Below are 17,543 nucleotides of genomic sequence, written 5' to 3'. Positions count from 1 at the left end.
ATAAAATCCAGGCTAGTCTTAGAACCTATGCCCCTCTGAAGATGGCTGAACAGAAAGAAATAAAGAATAAAAAGCAGACCTTTTTTTGTTGCTGTTTATAGGAATGACTTTGTCAGGTCACACTACATGACAGAAGGACTCAAGGGGAATGTCTTTGAAGCTGCTGGTGGCGTGTCACCTGACACAAACAAATGCTGTTTCCTTGCTTCCTCTCCATCTGGGTGTAGGGTGTGAACTCTCCCTTGTAAAGCTAGAGTCCACAATCTCACTACAGTAGCAAAGGCTTTGAGCTTCACTGTCATTCTGCAGTTTGGCTCTGGCTTCTTCTCGAAGCCTATAAATCATTATCAAACAAGAAAATCAAGTAATTATTAAGCTCACTGGCCTGAATCTGATCTATACTATCAACCTGCAGCATGAAAAGGTATTCACTCATAAGGCGACTATAATGCTCTAATAATGAACTTGGATTAGGGAAATGATTTGCTAATGATTTTGCAAACACAGGGACTGAAGGACCTGATTGCTTTCCACTTGTTTTCAGTGGCTTGAACACAAATGCCAAAGCCAACAGCCATGGAAGGGGATGGCACAATTATTCATAGATGTTGTCTCTTTTTATAGTTGCCTCCACAAATTGCATGAGCCTTTTTTTTAAATGATGGCCTCCGGGTATATTGCAAATTCATTTTATGGTCAGTTACTTTTCATCTATAAAATCATACAAAACATGCAATTATTTAGAATGATATAATTGGTTTAATAATCATAAGATTGAAAGAGAACTTGAATTAAAATTCAATCTGTGGTCTGAATTATCACCACCTGAAAACAAAGAATTCTATATACGTGCACACATTAGTTTTATTAATATGCATAGGAAAGTATATTGTTTAACTTGATACGCTCATCTTGATAGACCTTTCACAGGCTTGAACTTCTCTTTATTAGGTAGCTGGGCATGATACAGGTTGAACACCCGTCAGTTCCAGGGCTTTGGTGAAATTAACCTCCAGTGGCTTGCCTGTGCCTTTGGTGAGTCTCAGAGATCGAATGCATCCTCGGAACCGAACGTTGGTGGTCAGGCCAAACTGATTGAGGCCATCTGAGAAGACAGAATAAGAGGGTTCAGCTCAGAAACCTTGTGTTCACTAGACAAGTACTCTACCACCGGTTGACCACTACTCCCAACACCCACACGGGGTCCCCAACTGTCTGTAACTCCCAATCCAGGGGATCCGATGCCATTTTTCACAGGAAATAGACATGCACATGATCCACAGACACGCATGTGGGCCAGAAACATCCATGCCCATTAAATAAAATTTAAAAGAGAAAAGCCACAAGCAGCCCTGGAAGGAGACGCTGTCAGTCTCCTCTAACGTCTTTTGCTCTGCCAACCTGTGTTGAATTCTGCGCTTTATTCTTGCTACCTAGGCAGAAGGGCTTTGCATAAGGGAGGACAAGAATTGTCCTTTCAAAATGATGACAGCTCACTCCAGGAGTCTTATGTTGTTTCAGTGCTCAGGAAGAAGCAATGGCCTCATTGCTCAGCTCGACACGTTTGTTCCTGGGCTCTAGGTAACTATGCAGTTCATGTGCTGTATTTAATGTGTTGAGGAAGGGTTTTTAAAATACAGATTTATTGCTTGGGTTTTCTTTGTAATATAAATACATAAACTCTATAATAACCTACGTGGGAAATTAGCTACATTTAACTTGGAGAATTCCAGAACTGGAGGAAATAAGTTCGACAGTGTTTTATGATTCCTCTGATACATTAATTTTAAAATAAGAAATAAAAAGACCCCACAATTCAGGCCTCAACTGCTGTTAAATGCTTTATATGTTTTATAAGTCAAATTCATTTCCTTTAGCTTTAGCCTCCCCTTAGATAAAACTTCGGGGGTGATTATGAAAATTTTAGCCCCATGTGGTTTAAATAAATGTCCTCTTCTTATTTTACAGACTGGAAATTTTAGGTCAAGTGTTATTTATGGGAGGAGATTCTACGGCTGGGAAGCAAGTACCCTTAAGTACACATTTTTGGACATGGTTATACAAATATAAATGTTTAAAACCACACGCATAAGGAGCAAAGGACATGTTTGCTGGAGCAGCAAGCACTTACCTGGGAAACCGCCAACAAAAACAGGGTCGTTTGTATCGGCTGATGTGGATGCTGAGTTTGGGCTCTGGGCATCCACCTGGTTTCCATCTACCACAAGCTCAAGGCGGTTTTTGATCTTCTTGGCAGTCACTTTATGCCACTGTCCATTGCACATATGGCCTGGGATCCCAGCGTCATAGACCGCAGTGAATCGGCCAGCGCCATTATCCACATGGAACATAATCTGGGAAGTAGGAGCATGATCAGTCACAGGTGGCTCCAGTAGGGGAAAGCTCCATAGCCCACACAGTGGAAATTAGAGTCTGGAGTGAATACAACCGGGGCCTATTTAACATTAAAAAATCTGGACCAAAGTTGAGCCTGGAGAAATAGCTCAGTGAGTAAAGCGCTTGATATGCACTTAAAACTACTTAGTTGATTGAAGCATTCCCTTCCGCTTATCCGTTCACGTGCTTATCCTTGCCTCTGAGTTATTGGATATTTTACTCTGTTGTTTATGGGATGGTTTGAGGACTAAGGGAAGGAGAGGGGGCCAAGGATGGTGTAGTTTAGATTACCTTTTCTTAGTGTGAGATGCCAGTACTAAAAGGTGGAAATAAGGGGCACAGTTGAAGTGTAGTGCTTGAGTAATCTTGAGAACTCATGTGAAAAAAATCTCATCATAAGGGGAGCAACTTGGGGGTCCACTGGCCCACCAGGCTACTTGGCTTGGTGTGCTCCAAACCAGCAACAGATAGCATCTCAAACAGTAAGGTGGATAGCTCTTCAGGATAGCTGTGTACAGTGTCTTCTGGCCATTGTTATGTGCATGTGTGCCCTTGTACATGTGTATCTGCATATGTACATGCACAGTCAAGCACACACACACACACCCTAGGGGAAAGCTGACATGCAAAATTAAAACTTGGGACCCAGTGACAAACCATGTTCTTGGGTATTGCCAGCTTTACTAAACAATACGTATGCTGTTGATTCTCATTTCCAAGAAACCACAGAAGAAAATTCAGCAGCAGCAAAGAACCCAATCCCCACAAAGATTTTCTACCATGCATCTTTTTAGAATGTGAGGGCTCTCGGTGAACCTCACAAAACTTTCTTGGGAGATATTGCTTAAAATAACTCGTTAATTGACTTACAAATTTATTTTAAAGGATTGTTTTTAAATGTAAGCTTTTGATGTTTTTAATTGTGTTTTTCTTTCTCCTACATGGTTTTCATTTTATATACAGGATTAAGAGTTACATAAATTACTCTTTTGGGCAAGTTTTATGTCACAGGTGCCAAAGACCCGAGCCAGAAGGCCAGTTAAATTCCCAACAAGGGAGAACTTGATTAGAAGTTCTTGTTTAAATGAGAAAAATCTGTTTTTAGTAACATGGAAAGGTCCCTGAAATTTGAGACATCAGGGTTCCTTTGAAGCTGATGAAGAAAAGGAACATGCTGAAATATTGAAAACATTAGTCAGCTTGGCAATAGACTTGACAAGGTAGACGAAAGAAATATTTTGTTTAAAAAAGATTAATAAGGCTAGGTGAAAAGTTTGCAGAAATACATACTAACGCAAATATTAGAGTTTAGGACGCTGAGTCGAGTTTGTTAAAATGACATTTTGCATTTCTGAAGAACCTGGTGAAAAATCGCATGATGTAGTGACATACAATGAATGTAGGCTTTCAAAATTCAACAGATCTATGAAGTTTTGCTTATCTGTGTATTTGTTAATCCTTTTTGCCTATAAGTCCTGGATATTTTTTTCTATGTGGTTTGTGAGATGGCTTGAGGAACACAAAAGGAGAGAGAGAGGAAAGGAAGTTGTGTTTTAGATCACCCTGTCATGTTTCTTCTTGGGCAACACCAGGACCCTAAGGTGGGAAATAAAAGCACAGTGGAAGTCCTTATATATGAGTCAATTGGAAAACTCGTGAAATTAGGTTATTGCTTGTACACAAACTAGTAATACTTGTATATGTTTGCTCTTTTTGAGAAGTGTCTGGGTGCTTGTAAGTGGAAACTGGGAACTGGTATGTGACTAGCCTCAGTGTCATAGGGGAGATGCTGGCCTGTTGTAAGAGCAAGGCTGATTTCAGATTATCTGAGCCTCTTCCCTTTCCTCTGCACCAGAAGTTTTGTAAACTAGGCTCATAGAGAGAACAGATGTCCTAGGAGCATCACACTAAGAGCTGGGCATCCAAAACCACTTGGCCCACAATTAGTCAGCACAATTTTGGTGTGGCCTGACATTTTAAAGTACAGGCTGCTGTACAGGATGATGGTGATAAAAGTGTACATGGATTGTGACGACCTGGAAGAATGACAAGGTGCTATCTAACTTTCTTGCGATGAAGACTGTGGCAAGACCTGAAAACAGAGCTGAGTGGAAACACCAGTGTCATGAGATTGTGTTTGGGCTGCAGACACTCACCTTCTCGTCAATCATTTCGATACCCATTCCATCCATCTTCTGACTGCTGATGCCCAGGAGAACTCCAGTGGGTCTTGTGGTGCGGAATTCAAATTCTACAAGAAGGTCCAATCCCACTTTGAAGCCTCCAACTGGGAAAAAAGTATTGATTAGATTTTGGGGCCAAATAATTGTAACCGGTAGCTTCACTAACAGTGTAATTCACTGCTGTTGCTTATTTTGAGTGCTAATGCGAGAGGCCAGGACTTTATCTATTCTACTCCTAGTTTTACTCTTGGAAATGTCTAAGTGTCTGGCACAGTGCAGCTTCAGTCCTTGAGTAGCTGAATGAGTGAGCTCATGCTGAGATGGAATCGTTGAATAACCAAATGAGTGAGCACACATTAAGACTGGACTCCAAAGCCAGGTGTGAGTATTTCAAAAGTCTGAGCGTTGAATAAAGCATCTCAATAACTACTCAGTAAAAACTTTATTGAGATGCTCAAAATGGCACTACAGTGATTGGAGAGAGGTTAAACAATCCTACATATTTTATTAAATGAAGAGAAGAGTTGCAAATATAATTTTATGGAAATATTCTAGAACATAATCTTTTCTATTTAACTCTAGCCAATTTTTTTTCCTCCAGACTTTTTAATATTTGGCTCAGAGATTATTCAGCCTTTAAATAAGAACTTGAGATATTGCACTTAGGAATAAAATGATTTCCTAAGATCAGTTAAGACTACATGAACTCCACAGAATATTACAAAAGCCCTCAAGAAAATCCTCGCTCTAACTTTTATTTACTGTGCAAGCAATAAATACCATGCGTGAGCACAGCTGTCCCCAGTGAAGGGTGGCACTTGTTATGTGCTAGATTTTTTTGTTCTCCTGGGGATCTTGATGATTTTGCATGGGAAAGGGTGGATGGATTTTAAACACATTTCTCAAGTAAAGAGCAGAAGGAGCTGAATTATTCTGGAAAATAAAGCAGCAAGAGAGAAGTAAAAAGAAGAAAGGAATGATGTAAGGCACTGCAACTGAACACAGAGGTAGCAGGTAGCGAGGAGGCCAATAAAATGTCCAGCGACTGGGTGGCCGAGAAGCTTTTAAGAACGGAGATACTGAATTTGTATGACTTGCACGGATGTAACCTGCAACTCTGCCTGCCCAAGTTTTCTGTGAATTGTATTCTGCTGTAAGTTGAAGTGATGGGAGGAGCTGTTGGGAATAGAAGAAGTGACTGCCTCCTTTCTTTTTTCTTTTTTCTTTTTTTTTTTTTGGCTCATTTTGATCCAGTTCCAAGAATAGGTAGGAGGGTGACAAGTCCATCCATTTGTTACAGATGTTAAAGCTTGCACCAAACCTGGCTAAGAGAATGGTATGGCAGCCACTTGGGAATATGCAGAAATTTTGAGAAGCGTTTTGGCTTTCACAGCACATGACTGTTGAGTTCCATCATATCCTTTAGTATTTCCATACCTGACACATCCCCCCCTTTTTTTGGGATTCTGCTTCTACCGAGGTGGGGTTTCCTCCCTGGACCATGTTGGAGTATTGTAATATCTACTCCCACAACTTCTGCATGAAGTGTTCAACTAATATAATAAAGCTTTGCTCACATATCTGTTTCTCCAGAAAACAATTCCTAACTCACAAACAGAACTAGTCCTTCTAATAAATCTGCAGAATACTGTGCATCTTTTACAGTATCTAAAATTTATTTTTCTTTCCCTTCTTGTGATTTCTCAGAAAACTGAAATTTTATTGTTGACAATATACTTTTAAAGGAAGGAAATATATCTCATTTACTCATTTCCTATAGTTGGCATTCATACATTATGGGTTCCTTATTTTTCTCTTATACTAACTAATGTAAGGGAGTTTATGTAAATAGAGATTAGTTCCATTTTTTATTGTAATGTGCTGTTCAATTTCAGTAACACAGACTTATATTGGAAATTTATACTTAAAACCAAACAAAATAACATATGTTTTCATTGTCAACGACAAAGAGGCACTGTTGTGCGTGGGAGTGTGTGGTGTGTGTGGGAGAGAGAGAGAAAGTGTGTGTGTGTGTGTGTGTGTGTGTGTAAGAGAGAGAGAGATGAAATGTAACCCTGAAAGGAGTTTTAAAGGAAGAAAGGAAAATGGTATCTCATTTCCAAAAAGTTAGACTGAGAACACTCCAGAGACCATGACATGTGAGCCTTCTTGCATAGTGATATTTATTTTGCTGTCATTGACCTGTAGTGAAGGAAATGGAACAGACTCTCTAAATATAATTTTTCCCCCACTACTTATTTTTTCCTGTAAGTTCTTATCAGAATCACACATGTGAGTTTTGTTGCCATTACCGGGTTGCTTTGGCAGTCTTAGAGAATGAGCCCAGAGGTTCACCCATGCTAGGCAATGCTTTACCATTGAACTACAGCCTCTGCCCCCACAAACCATATATGAATGTTTTAGAGGTATTCTTTTTCTTTTTGTTAGTTATTGAGACTGATTTTTGGTTTAAATAATGAATAATAGTTCAGGACCCAGGGGACTTTTATTTCTTGGCATAGGCGAGAAGTCAGTGTGTATACATCGTGCATATTCAAAGCAGAAAGAATGTGGAAGTACCTCACCTGCTTTGGCAAAACCTGTTCCATCAAAGTAAGTTCCCCTTTGAGCGTTTGCAAAACATGTCCCAACATGGAAGCTGGAAGTCGGCTGGTCAAGGTTAACAGGGGCCTGCTCCATGTGAAGATTCCTAACACAGCCATCAAGACTGTAGGTCACCTGAGCAGTTGGGTCAGCGGAAATAGAAGCCACATTTAGCAATGTTTTGTCTCCATGTGTAGTCAGTCATCTGTGGGGTACACTATGCACTGTCATTAGCCAGTTGTCTCATAACATACCTCAGAGCTGCTTGGGTCTGGACTTCTGTACCCTAGACTTGACGGTATAGCAGACCACAATCCAACACTGAACTTGTCCATTGGGATGTATCTAGCCAGGACCACAAGGACCTGGTACTCCAAGGACTGAGTCACACTTTGTGACTGTTGACTTGATAGAGCTGTGAGCTCCATGTGAGCATGGTAATATTTGATTAGTTTCTTATATTACTGGTTTCATGTTTCTATGGATAATTTCTTAACCTTACTATCAATGCATTCTGTTTTGATCTATGTTTCCGTTCCTACTAAAAAAGTTTCAATCAGTTCTACTTCCTTTAGAAGAAAAACCCAATGAAAGAAACAGTCCCTCCCCTCAGAAAATATATACAGGAAACATGAAAGTTTGTATAAAATATTTTAGGGATGATGGAATTTAGAACTAACTTAATTCTATGCTCTGATCCACTATAGTCCATAAGGTTTAGAAATTTGAGTTGGTCATTTTTGCTATCATCACTCCAAACTCTTGTTTTTGGTAGGTAGGCAGCATAGTTATGAAAAATGGAATATATACTATTCACATACACGTATAAACACACAGCCAGGTACTGAACATTATGACTGTAATAGGGATGGGCTTTGATGCATAAACAGACATTTGCTAATTGAGTGGAGAAGTCTGTCACACTTGCCTATAATGCAGTCACCAAAAACCCTAATCCCCACTTCTCAGAATTGTGCTTTCCAAAGTAAGCCAGGACACAAGCCAAGTTTACAAAACTTAACTGGCAAATATTAATTTGTACAATTATTAAGCTTTTAAATTCTAAAGTCAAAATTTGGTAGCTACTCTTTAAATTGTGCATCTCTCGAGAGGTCTAAAAGAATATCAATACCTTTATTTTCCTTGTTGTCCAGTGCTTTCCATATGTTAACCCTTTTGCAAACACCTTCATGTATCATCTCCTTTAATTTTCATAGAATCTTCATTTTGTTGTTGGTATTATTATTGCCATATTTTGAAGATAGAGAGTTCATTTAAGAGAAGTGAAATGACTTGCTTGAGGTCATACAGCCAGTGTGAATATCTAGTTAAGTAGATACTCAAACCAAGATTGTTGGACACTATGTCCACTTTAGTGTTTTGTGGTAATATCTCACATAGTCAAGGCTACCTAGAAGACTTTCTCCCTTTCTCTAATAAGATGTTTTCCTACATACCAGTAAGTAATCATGAGACATAGGACCTTAGAATTAAAAAATAATACATGCAAAAGTCACTGAATCCACCAAATAAGCAACAAGGAATTAGACACTTACTGGACCAATTCTGCGTGTGGTATAGTTGATCGGCAATCCACCGACATACAGCATCCCCACAACATCCAGGATATCAGCTTTTTTGGGACTAACGGTTTTGTTGGAGGCATCATCTACATAAAGAGTTCCTTCTTGTTTCACTCTTATAATTTTAATCTATAAAAGTAAGGAGTCATCATTAACGACAATTTTGAACAAAAGTACAAGACATACGAAGTTTCATGGTGTTTCCAAGGGAAAATGATACCACTTATGTGCTCAGCCCATGCTATAAGTGAAAGTAGATATGTTTTATAGAGCATATCAAATGCTGCTTTTGAATATAATGTTTTTCTAAATATCAGATAAAATTCCAGAAACATATATAGAAATCTATGCCCCAGAGGTGGGTATGTCATAAAGAACTTGGCAGACTAATTTGAACTTGAGCTAAGAGAGATATAAAATTCATTTCTTCATCATTATCACTATTATTGAAACAAGGCCTCACTATATAGTTGAGGTTGGCTCTGAACTCAGGACCTGTTGCCTCTGTTTCCCCAGCATGGTTATGATAGGCATGTATCATTGCACTCAGTTTCCATGTCTCCCTTTAGCAGTGTGCTAACTGGATGATCAAAGTCTGGGATCCTAATATAACTTCATGTACACCTATTCAGACCTCCTTGTGAAAAATTATAGGAAGGATGATTGGGGCAAGGGAGGGGCATTGCCATTTCTGTAGCAGATGATTGGTCTAAAGTCAGGGAGGAAGACGCAAACCTGAGATCTGTTGAAATCATGACAGAAGTGAGAGAGAGAAGGGGAGACATGTGAGGCCCGGGAGTCTGCATCTAGCCAAGGGAAGATGTAAGCCTTTAAATGCCGGGGCACAAAAGTACTCTAAAAGCAAGTTAGGGCAGGATTACAAAATAGTGTAACATTTTAAATATCTATTCTGATATTTAAATGTACGAAGTACATTTTCTAAACTTTCACAAATGATATCTGTCCTAACAATTAAGGCTAACTAGTCTACATAAATTGCCTTTCCTAATCTTAACTTGGTGGTCCATTAATATGTCTTTTTTTTCTCAAGTGTTTATTTATTCTTCCATTAGCCAGAGAACAGAAGGAACCTTATCAAGACCTCCCTTACCAGAAGCCACACTTGCTATTTTTGAAGGTCTCAAGCAAAAAAGACCTCATAGCTTCTTTCCGGGGTAACAGGCTGATTGACCTGTGGTTTGTATTGTAATTCTATTTTCTTCTGCTTTGTGGCTTTCTCTCTGACATGACAAGCCAAAGCAGGTTAATATATCAAATCCAACATCTAATAATGGCTCACTCTGAAAATTACATATTTTATTGGTCTACCTAGGGAAACTTTACTTAATAGGCTATCACAGGTGCAGAGACAAATTTTGAGGTTTTGTTTTAATCAAGCCGTATATTATCGACTTGCAGCCAAACCAAAGAGGAGGAAGTTGGCAAATGAGCCTTCTGTGCCTACAATACCACCAGTTTCTGGGTATAAGGCCAATGTTTAAAGTTGTTACAAATGACTGTTGGTGGAAATGGTACCTCGGGGCCCCTTAAAGTTGGTATTGCAGAGATTTCCAGTCTCCTGATTTTCAGGTCAAAATGTGCTAGGTCTTGGGGCCCATCTTAATGTCACCAACTTTTACCTTGGGCACATACTATTTCTTAGTAGAGAGGAATGCACAGTCTTGTAATAAACATTATTTCCATAAACTGAAAACAAAAGCGTCATAATGAACACACCCAGTTGTCCTCTGAATCTCACTTAAACCAGTGGAACAGTCTTCTATTGCCTGGCCTTGTTTTGTGGACAGATGCTTGGGAACCACAGTGATAGAGCAACAACAGGACTCTGTGGTACCACAATCAGCTCATATGGTGAAGCAGAAACCTACTCAGCTCTAAACACATTCTCAAGGCTCTGGTCACTGTACACACCGCTGACCATTTGTTCAGTCTCTGCCACATCCCTGGAACTGTAGAGTTGGGGTCTGAGTTGGCAAAGTAGTGCTTGTAGGGGAGGTTCAAACTGTCTCTGGGACCCTTCTTAGAATGCTACCCACAACCCCAGACTGTTACCTTGTGCCACTGGCCATCATTGATTCTGGTGGGGATCATGGTGCTAGTGTCACCACTTCCCAAGTCATAACTGAAGTAGGGGAATCCATTTCGCAGCTGAACAGTAGCAAAATCAGCATGATTGATCCGAGCCATGTAAAAGAGCAAGCCTGATTCAGCTTCTGTTCGCACTTCCAGCTCAATTGTGAGGCTGTGAAATACGAATGTGAAAAAGAAACAGAAAATTGTCAGGTTAAGAAAAAGTGGTAGCATCTGAGGGATGCACTTTGATGAAGGACATGAAATCTGTAACAGGGGGATTTCTAGGTTTATGTATCTCCTGCATGTGAGCTCAAAGCAAACAGGATTCTATTTTCTACTTCCCTCGGTGGATTAAGAGCAAACAAACCCTAAGGCAAGAGATTTACATGTAGTTGATTAGGCTTGATTAAATGTGAATAGTCGGTGCTTCGATGATCAGTTGCTGTGTCGTATTCTAGAATAATACATACCGGTTTTTGACTTTGGTGTCATCAAAGGCAATAGCGATGTGGCTGTTTTTGGAAAGCCCAAACTGCTTGGTCCCTGCCAGAAATGCTGGTTCTGATTCTGCAACACAAGAGCCCTGAGAAACACCAAGGACAGGAGATGAGAAATCACAGTCTTTTGCTAACAGCCGAGCCTGCAGTCTGCTTGCTTCTATCTATTCCCTCCATGACTCCGAACAACGCAGAATTCCTCAAGAAGAAAATCCCCTCTTACTCATCTCTGCAAACTGCAGCATGGGCAGGTGCTTTTTATGTGTTCAGTGGATTTGAACTAGTTTTCCTTAACATATCCTGGCACTGCTAAAGGAACATGTTAAAAAACAGTGTATTGATATACTTGTAGTTTCCTTACTCTCTAAGGAAAGCATGGTTGGTATTGCTGGGGAAATGGCAACTTCTTTTCCATATTTACTTCATTGACGAGGAGTTTTGTTTTTAGAGACAGAACAGGGAGGATTATGGGATAGCCGTGTGGGTTAGAAGAGTAGAAAAATGTGGTTCTTTCCACTTCCCACTACAATATTTTTTTCCCTCTAAAATTATCAGTCTACTAGAAGGTTGCAGTAAATTCAGAATTTCAAGATGGTGTATCTAAAGCTGCAAGTCAGCCCATTCAGGGCCTTAGCCAGTTGCTAGGCAACCAGCATGAGAGTTTTTTTTTTAAGTGCAACCCACCATACACCGTTTCCACTGCTGCTGTTCCAAGATCAGCTTCCTGGGGTGCTTAGGAGGGACAGCTAGGTACATAGATGTGAAATTACTCGCTTTAATGCTGTGCTATTACCACCTGGAAATTCATAGTAATTTTTGATGAAGGGGCCCTGCTTTTTCCTTTTGCACACAGTCTCACCAATAGCATAACCAACCCTGATGACTTGGACTGTCACACACAGCTCAGGAAGCAAGGCACTTCAAATGACAAAGCCACAAGTCTTCTCCTTGCTGGCTCTCTATTTTCACCGGCTAGCTTGGTGTGCAGGTGGCAGGCTATTGAAGAACTTGTAACAATAACATGCACCCTTACACACGTACATCTGCGTCTCAGATCTGAGATTAATAGCTATGAAAGAGCAGCCGCCCCAGTCAACGCTGACTAAGCAGGGCCTCCCAAACAGCCCAGGGCGGGATTTTGATTAGGGGCATTCTTCCCCAGCAGAGTGTTTCTTTCAGACATGACTCATCAGCACCTAGGACATCTTTATGCAAGGAAAAGCCTCGTTCTCTTTTCTCTTGTGCTTAGTCAAAGGTGTCATTATGCCACAGCAGGTAAAGGGGCTTAAAAGTGTTTTGAAAGCTATAAAATTGTTTTTTATGGAGATAATTCCTTTCTTGCCTCCCAGGAGATGGTCAGTTATGACAGCTTTGCAAAAGCCCAGTGGGTAGGACAGGATAGTTGTATTCACTACTATACGGTACCTTTGCTATTGCATGGCCAACAAAGAAAGCCCAAATGGAAAGTCTTCATAGCTTAATGTCCTGTCCCACAAAGGCTACGAATAGAACACGGATCATTTATCAGGATTTTGGGGGTATTTCCTGTACAGAGTACCTTCTCAGCAAACATGTATGCAGCTTTCCTTAGAATTCTCTGAGAGAATCTGTATGTTGTGAGTTCTTGGGAACGGAATTTCCCCAAAACATCTCTAAATTTTAGCTCTGAAAACAGACATTGAAAAAGCCAGCGGATGCCAAGGAATTAGGAACCAATAATGTACAGCCTGAAGGAATTTTGCTGTTACTACTGCTTCGGCTGCTTATCCATTCACCAAAGAATATGTTAACACCAAATAATACTGTGACATGCCATTTTCTAGTATGGCTCTGTGAATGACCAGGATGGCAGTTGTAAAGATTGGGTATTTCGTTAGTGGGATGTTTTGGACAGCTTTTGTCTTGGAATGCCATTTGGTAACTGAACACCATGACTCTGCCTGTCGGTAGAGTGGACAGGTTTGGAACAGATCTACAGCTGAGCAGCAGTTCCACTCACCCTGAACATATTACCTACATTTCTAGGTAGTCATTTCAGAATCTCTCTTAGTTGGAAGAGATTTAGTCCGGGTCCTTTGACCCCATCATCATCTTACAGCCCAACCGCTTAGGAGAGAGGAGAATGATGTAAGAGACCAGCTTCACCTCTGTATAAGGGCGGATGTGAGAGTCAAGAAGAGCAGCGAGTACAACAGTGTCCTCAGAGTGCTCAAAGCCATAGAAGCAAGTGGGAACAAGCCCGTTCTCTAACAGGCCACCCTCATTATAGCCACACTGGCAGATTCTTACCACCAACTGCTAACAGGATGCATACCCTGCACATCACTTCGGCAATATATTCATAATCTATATCCCCTAATAACGCTGGTCCTTGGCAAAGGATAGAAGTGTGACCCTAGTGGATTATGGGACTATATATCTACCTTGGTTAGGACTTAAATGTTAAAAAACAATTCTCTCCCAATACATTGTTTCCCCACAAATCTACATCTCTCCCCTTGCTTGGCGTCACTGGATCCTGACCAATCACCATCACCTGGGGGATCTGACCATGGGGTGTGTCCAGAGTCCACTACAGAGATTTGCCTGCTTCCTCCCTTCTCGTGGAACTGCTCACCGCAGCTTCAGCTGTCTGACTTTTACAACCTTCTAAGTGGGCTCTGCCCGGGAGCAACTAGAAAATGGTACTTCTCACAGCATGAAGCCATCTTGTCAGCAAGGACGTTTGTACAAGCCTGTCCTCCATAGAAACCTAAGCTAAGCAAGAGAGGTTGGAGCTGTTTATCTTACTCCTCCCAGCTGGCGGGGCCCGAGAAAGGTCTTTCCTTGTGTTGTGGAAACACTAATCTCTGAAACATGTTAAAACAACAACAATAATAATATTCTAAAAATCAACCTCAACAGAGGCTCATCAATCTCAGCATGTTACACTTCTGCCACCTGGTGGCGACACCTCATAATACATGTAACACACGGGGAAATGGTGGTAAAGGACAAAATGATTTGTCTCTGCTTTGCAGATGACAATTCTTAGGCGCACGGGGATGTGGGGAGCCTAGTGGAGAAGTGTATTTGTTGATGAGGGCCTGAAGTGGTTTGGAAGGGTTCTGAAGGAAGCCGTGTTTCCTGGAGCCACAGTCACAAGGCAAGAGTTCAGTTATCCCGGCAAACCCTCCCATGGTTAAATTTCAGGTCAGAGTAAAGCAATGGCCATTTCCAATTCCTGATGCAAAGTTGACACTTGAAAACAAATGATCAAATCCAAGGCAACATGTGGTTTCTTTGTAAGTGTACTTTGACTTTAGATAGCTGTAGAGCAGAGATTTCGACTGTGTTTATCGAAACGGGCAGCAAATGATGACTCATGCTAAAAATTGTGTAATTTTCTTCCTTCATGAGTCAATGATCCCACTAATAAGTGTGGGCTAAAATCCCATCTGATGCTTGCTTTTGATGATCTTTGTGGGTGAATGCTAAATAGGTACTTTTCCAGCACCGACTTCATTGTCCTGACGGGCACAATGCCTGCTGCTGTGTCTGTGAATTCACGTGAACTCCTTGTGTGTGAGCTCTTTGGTGGGAACTGGGCCTCTGCAGTGATATGCCTTTAGACACATTCTGGGGAGTGTGGAGAATGTGTATTTTCCCTTTAAATATGTGTCAGTGTCCAATTGATGCATCCTATGGCTTTGACTGGACACAGCTTTTAAAGTTGTAGCATTGATGTTGCTACAGGAATCCCTTTCTATTGCTGTTTCTGTCTTCCTTTTCAGCTCACTTCTTCTCTTCAATTCCCAACGAGACCTTATCAGAAGTCTTCATTTCCAGCAGAACTCGTAAGTGCTACATTCAACTCTCCAGCAGGATTCAAAGAAAATAAATGCAGCCAACTTGTTGTATGCCAGTCCCCATGGGCCATGCTTTTCAGGAAGGCTTGCAGTCAACAGTGCAGACATTTGTCCCATTTGAACACATCATTACATTTCTTGTATTGATAAGCCCAGATGGCTATCCATTCCATCCCTGTCATTCTAGATGAGAAATATCCACAAATATAACACACAGGGATCCCCTCCCCTGCCCCGCACCTCTTCCCCCCTACTCGGACACTAATGGGCTAAATAATCAGAGAAAATGTACAAGGGACTGCTAGGCTCTGGCACTGAGAAATAAGATAACATGCAGGAAATACTGTCTAATCGAGGATGGCTGACTACGTAATAACCACAGGATTGGCATATCCCTTTTACAGGGCACCGCTTTCCCAGGATACTTTTCTATTAGCCTGAAGCCTACTGAATGTTTTCTTTGCACTCTAAGTGACTGGCGAGGTAGGACTGAAGGATATAAGGAAGACAGAGGTGGGCAGGAAGGGCGGGGGTCCCTGTCAGTCAAGGAATATGAGGCTTGTAGACATTAGTTCCCACTTGGGAGGTTAACCTGCAATGCTTTAAAAAAAAAAAACCTAAACTCAGAAATGTTGAGAATTAAAAATAGCCAGAAACCAGTTCAAAAAGCATTTCATGATTGAGGTTGAATTGCTTACAAGTAGAACACTCATCAGCACCCAAGGGCTCTTAGCACTTGTGTCTACCTCCGAAGGGTGAAAGGTTAGACCAACTAGTTCTCACAGAAGGATTCACAGTGTGATGGGGTGTTACCACAGGCTAGATCCTGTTCTTGGTATTTTACAGACAGTATGCAACTCCACACCTAATGATCTTCAAAGTGAGGTGTCCTTACTATCCATTTATTACTTCACACTCACAGAGGGTATCACCCGCACATCTCACTGACCAATGGCAGGTGGCCTCTCCTCCCTCTTTCTGTTCCTTCCTGGTTAGCCACGATGACATCAGTCTTACATTGATTGGACTTTTTGATATATATATATATATTATAAAATGAATTACCAAGTTATTAACTTCTAGTCACGTCTAAAAAGAAGGCTCCGTTTTCCACAAAAAGGAAAGAAATAAATCAAATTAAAATGGATAACACATGTCATATGGAACTGCTTGGTGCAGTGGCACACACCTTTAATTCCAACACTTGTGAGGCAGAGGCAGGAGGTTCTCTATGAGTTTGAGGCCAACCTGGCCTACATAGTGAGACCCTGTTTTAAAACAAAACAAAACAAAAACCATGAAGTTGGAAAGTTCTAAAACAATTCTGACCCCACAGTCCCAAATTACTAGAATATGTAGGAGTAGAAATAGCAGGTAGGATTCAGGTCTCTATTACTTGTGTGTGTAATCTGAGACCACACTGTAACTTCTCTAATGGGGTCACGGAAGAGTAGGATTTCTGTGCTGAGGTGGATTAGAAGATAGGAATACTTGCTGCTCTTGCAGAGGATCCAGTGTTCAGTTCCTAGTACCCATAGGAAGGCTCACTTCCCCCTCCTCCCAGCCCCCCGTTCTAAAGAATCCTGTATCTTTTCTTGAACCTTGTGTGCGTCATGTGGTACACATACATACATGCAGGCAAATACTCATACACATTTAAAAAAGCAAATATTTTATAAGAGAGTTAGGATTTCCAAGGTCTTTTCTACCCGTGATGCAGTTCTTTCTTGATCTGCAAGTCGGGCTGCTCCTCAAGCCCTCGGCACAGTCCTGTCTACTAAGTGCAGTGCTGTGATTTTGAAAAAGTTAAAGCATTTTTCTAAGAGAAAATGAAAAGCAGAGTTAGAATAAGAGGTTCCAAGAAAACTCATTTGTGAAAATCTCCATGTTTCTGAAAACTGTGCTCTTCAGAAAGCGGAGCAGGGTGCTTGAGGGACCCCTCAAAGCAAGGCTTGTAGAATTTACAGGAATATCCTAGAGCTGAATAGGTTGCATAATAAAGAGAAGCACAAAGGGATGCCAGGTTCTGGCACTGTGACAAGTGAGATAACATGTGGGAAATGCTTTCTAACTTTGGAGGTCTGACAATGTATTAACCACAGATTGGGGTATCCATTTCACAAGGAAAAATAAGGGACTCCACAGAGACAACCAACGATCTTCTCTACCCGACAAACCACAACACAAAGATGAAGACCTACTGATAAGAATGTCCAAGAGGTTTTATTTGACCAAATATGATAACTAGTTAGGAGACATCCTGTTGATGCATATGCTGGCAGCATCCATGTACCAGTGGTACCCCAGGGGAAATGACCCTACTTAACCATGACCTTG

General features: G+C 41.0%; 1 protein-coding gene across 3 annotated transcripts in view; it reads right to left on the bottom strand.

Annotated features, from left to right (window-relative positions):
* Positions 1–739: 739 nt before the first annotated feature.
* Lama2 (laminin subunit alpha 2) overlaps positions 740–17,543 on the bottom strand; it is a 549,107-nt gene continuing 532,303 nt past the window's right edge. For all 3 annotated transcript variants that reach the window (XM_013110210.3, XM_013110209.3, XM_005065788.4), the window contains 7 exons: positions 11,332–11,444; positions 10,841–11,030; positions 8,741–8,896; positions 7,166–7,319; positions 4,554–4,684; positions 2,132–2,354; positions 740–1,105 (listed from right to left, as the gene is read on the bottom strand). In XM_013110210.3, coding sequence (XP_012965664.1) covers positions 948–1,105; positions 2,132–2,354; positions 4,554–4,684; positions 7,166–7,319; positions 8,741–8,896; positions 10,841–11,030; positions 11,332–11,444 — 1,125 coding nt within the window. In that variant the 3' untranslated portion in view covers positions 740–947. The remainder of the gene's footprint in view (positions 1,106–2,131; positions 2,355–4,553; positions 4,685–7,165; positions 7,320–8,740; positions 8,897–10,840; positions 11,031–11,331; positions 11,445–17,543) is intronic.

The sequence above is a fragment of the Mesocricetus auratus genome, unplaced genomic scaffold (genome assembly GCF_017639785.1).
Source record: "Mesocricetus auratus isolate SY011 unplaced genomic scaffold, BCM_Maur_2.0 Super-Scaffold_100018, whole genome shotgun sequence".
Classification (NCBI taxonomy): Eukaryota; Metazoa; Chordata; class Mammalia; order Rodentia; family Cricetidae; genus Mesocricetus; species Mesocricetus auratus.
Note: the sequence above shows the minus strand (reverse complement) of the source record. Positions and strands in the feature narration are given on the sequence as shown.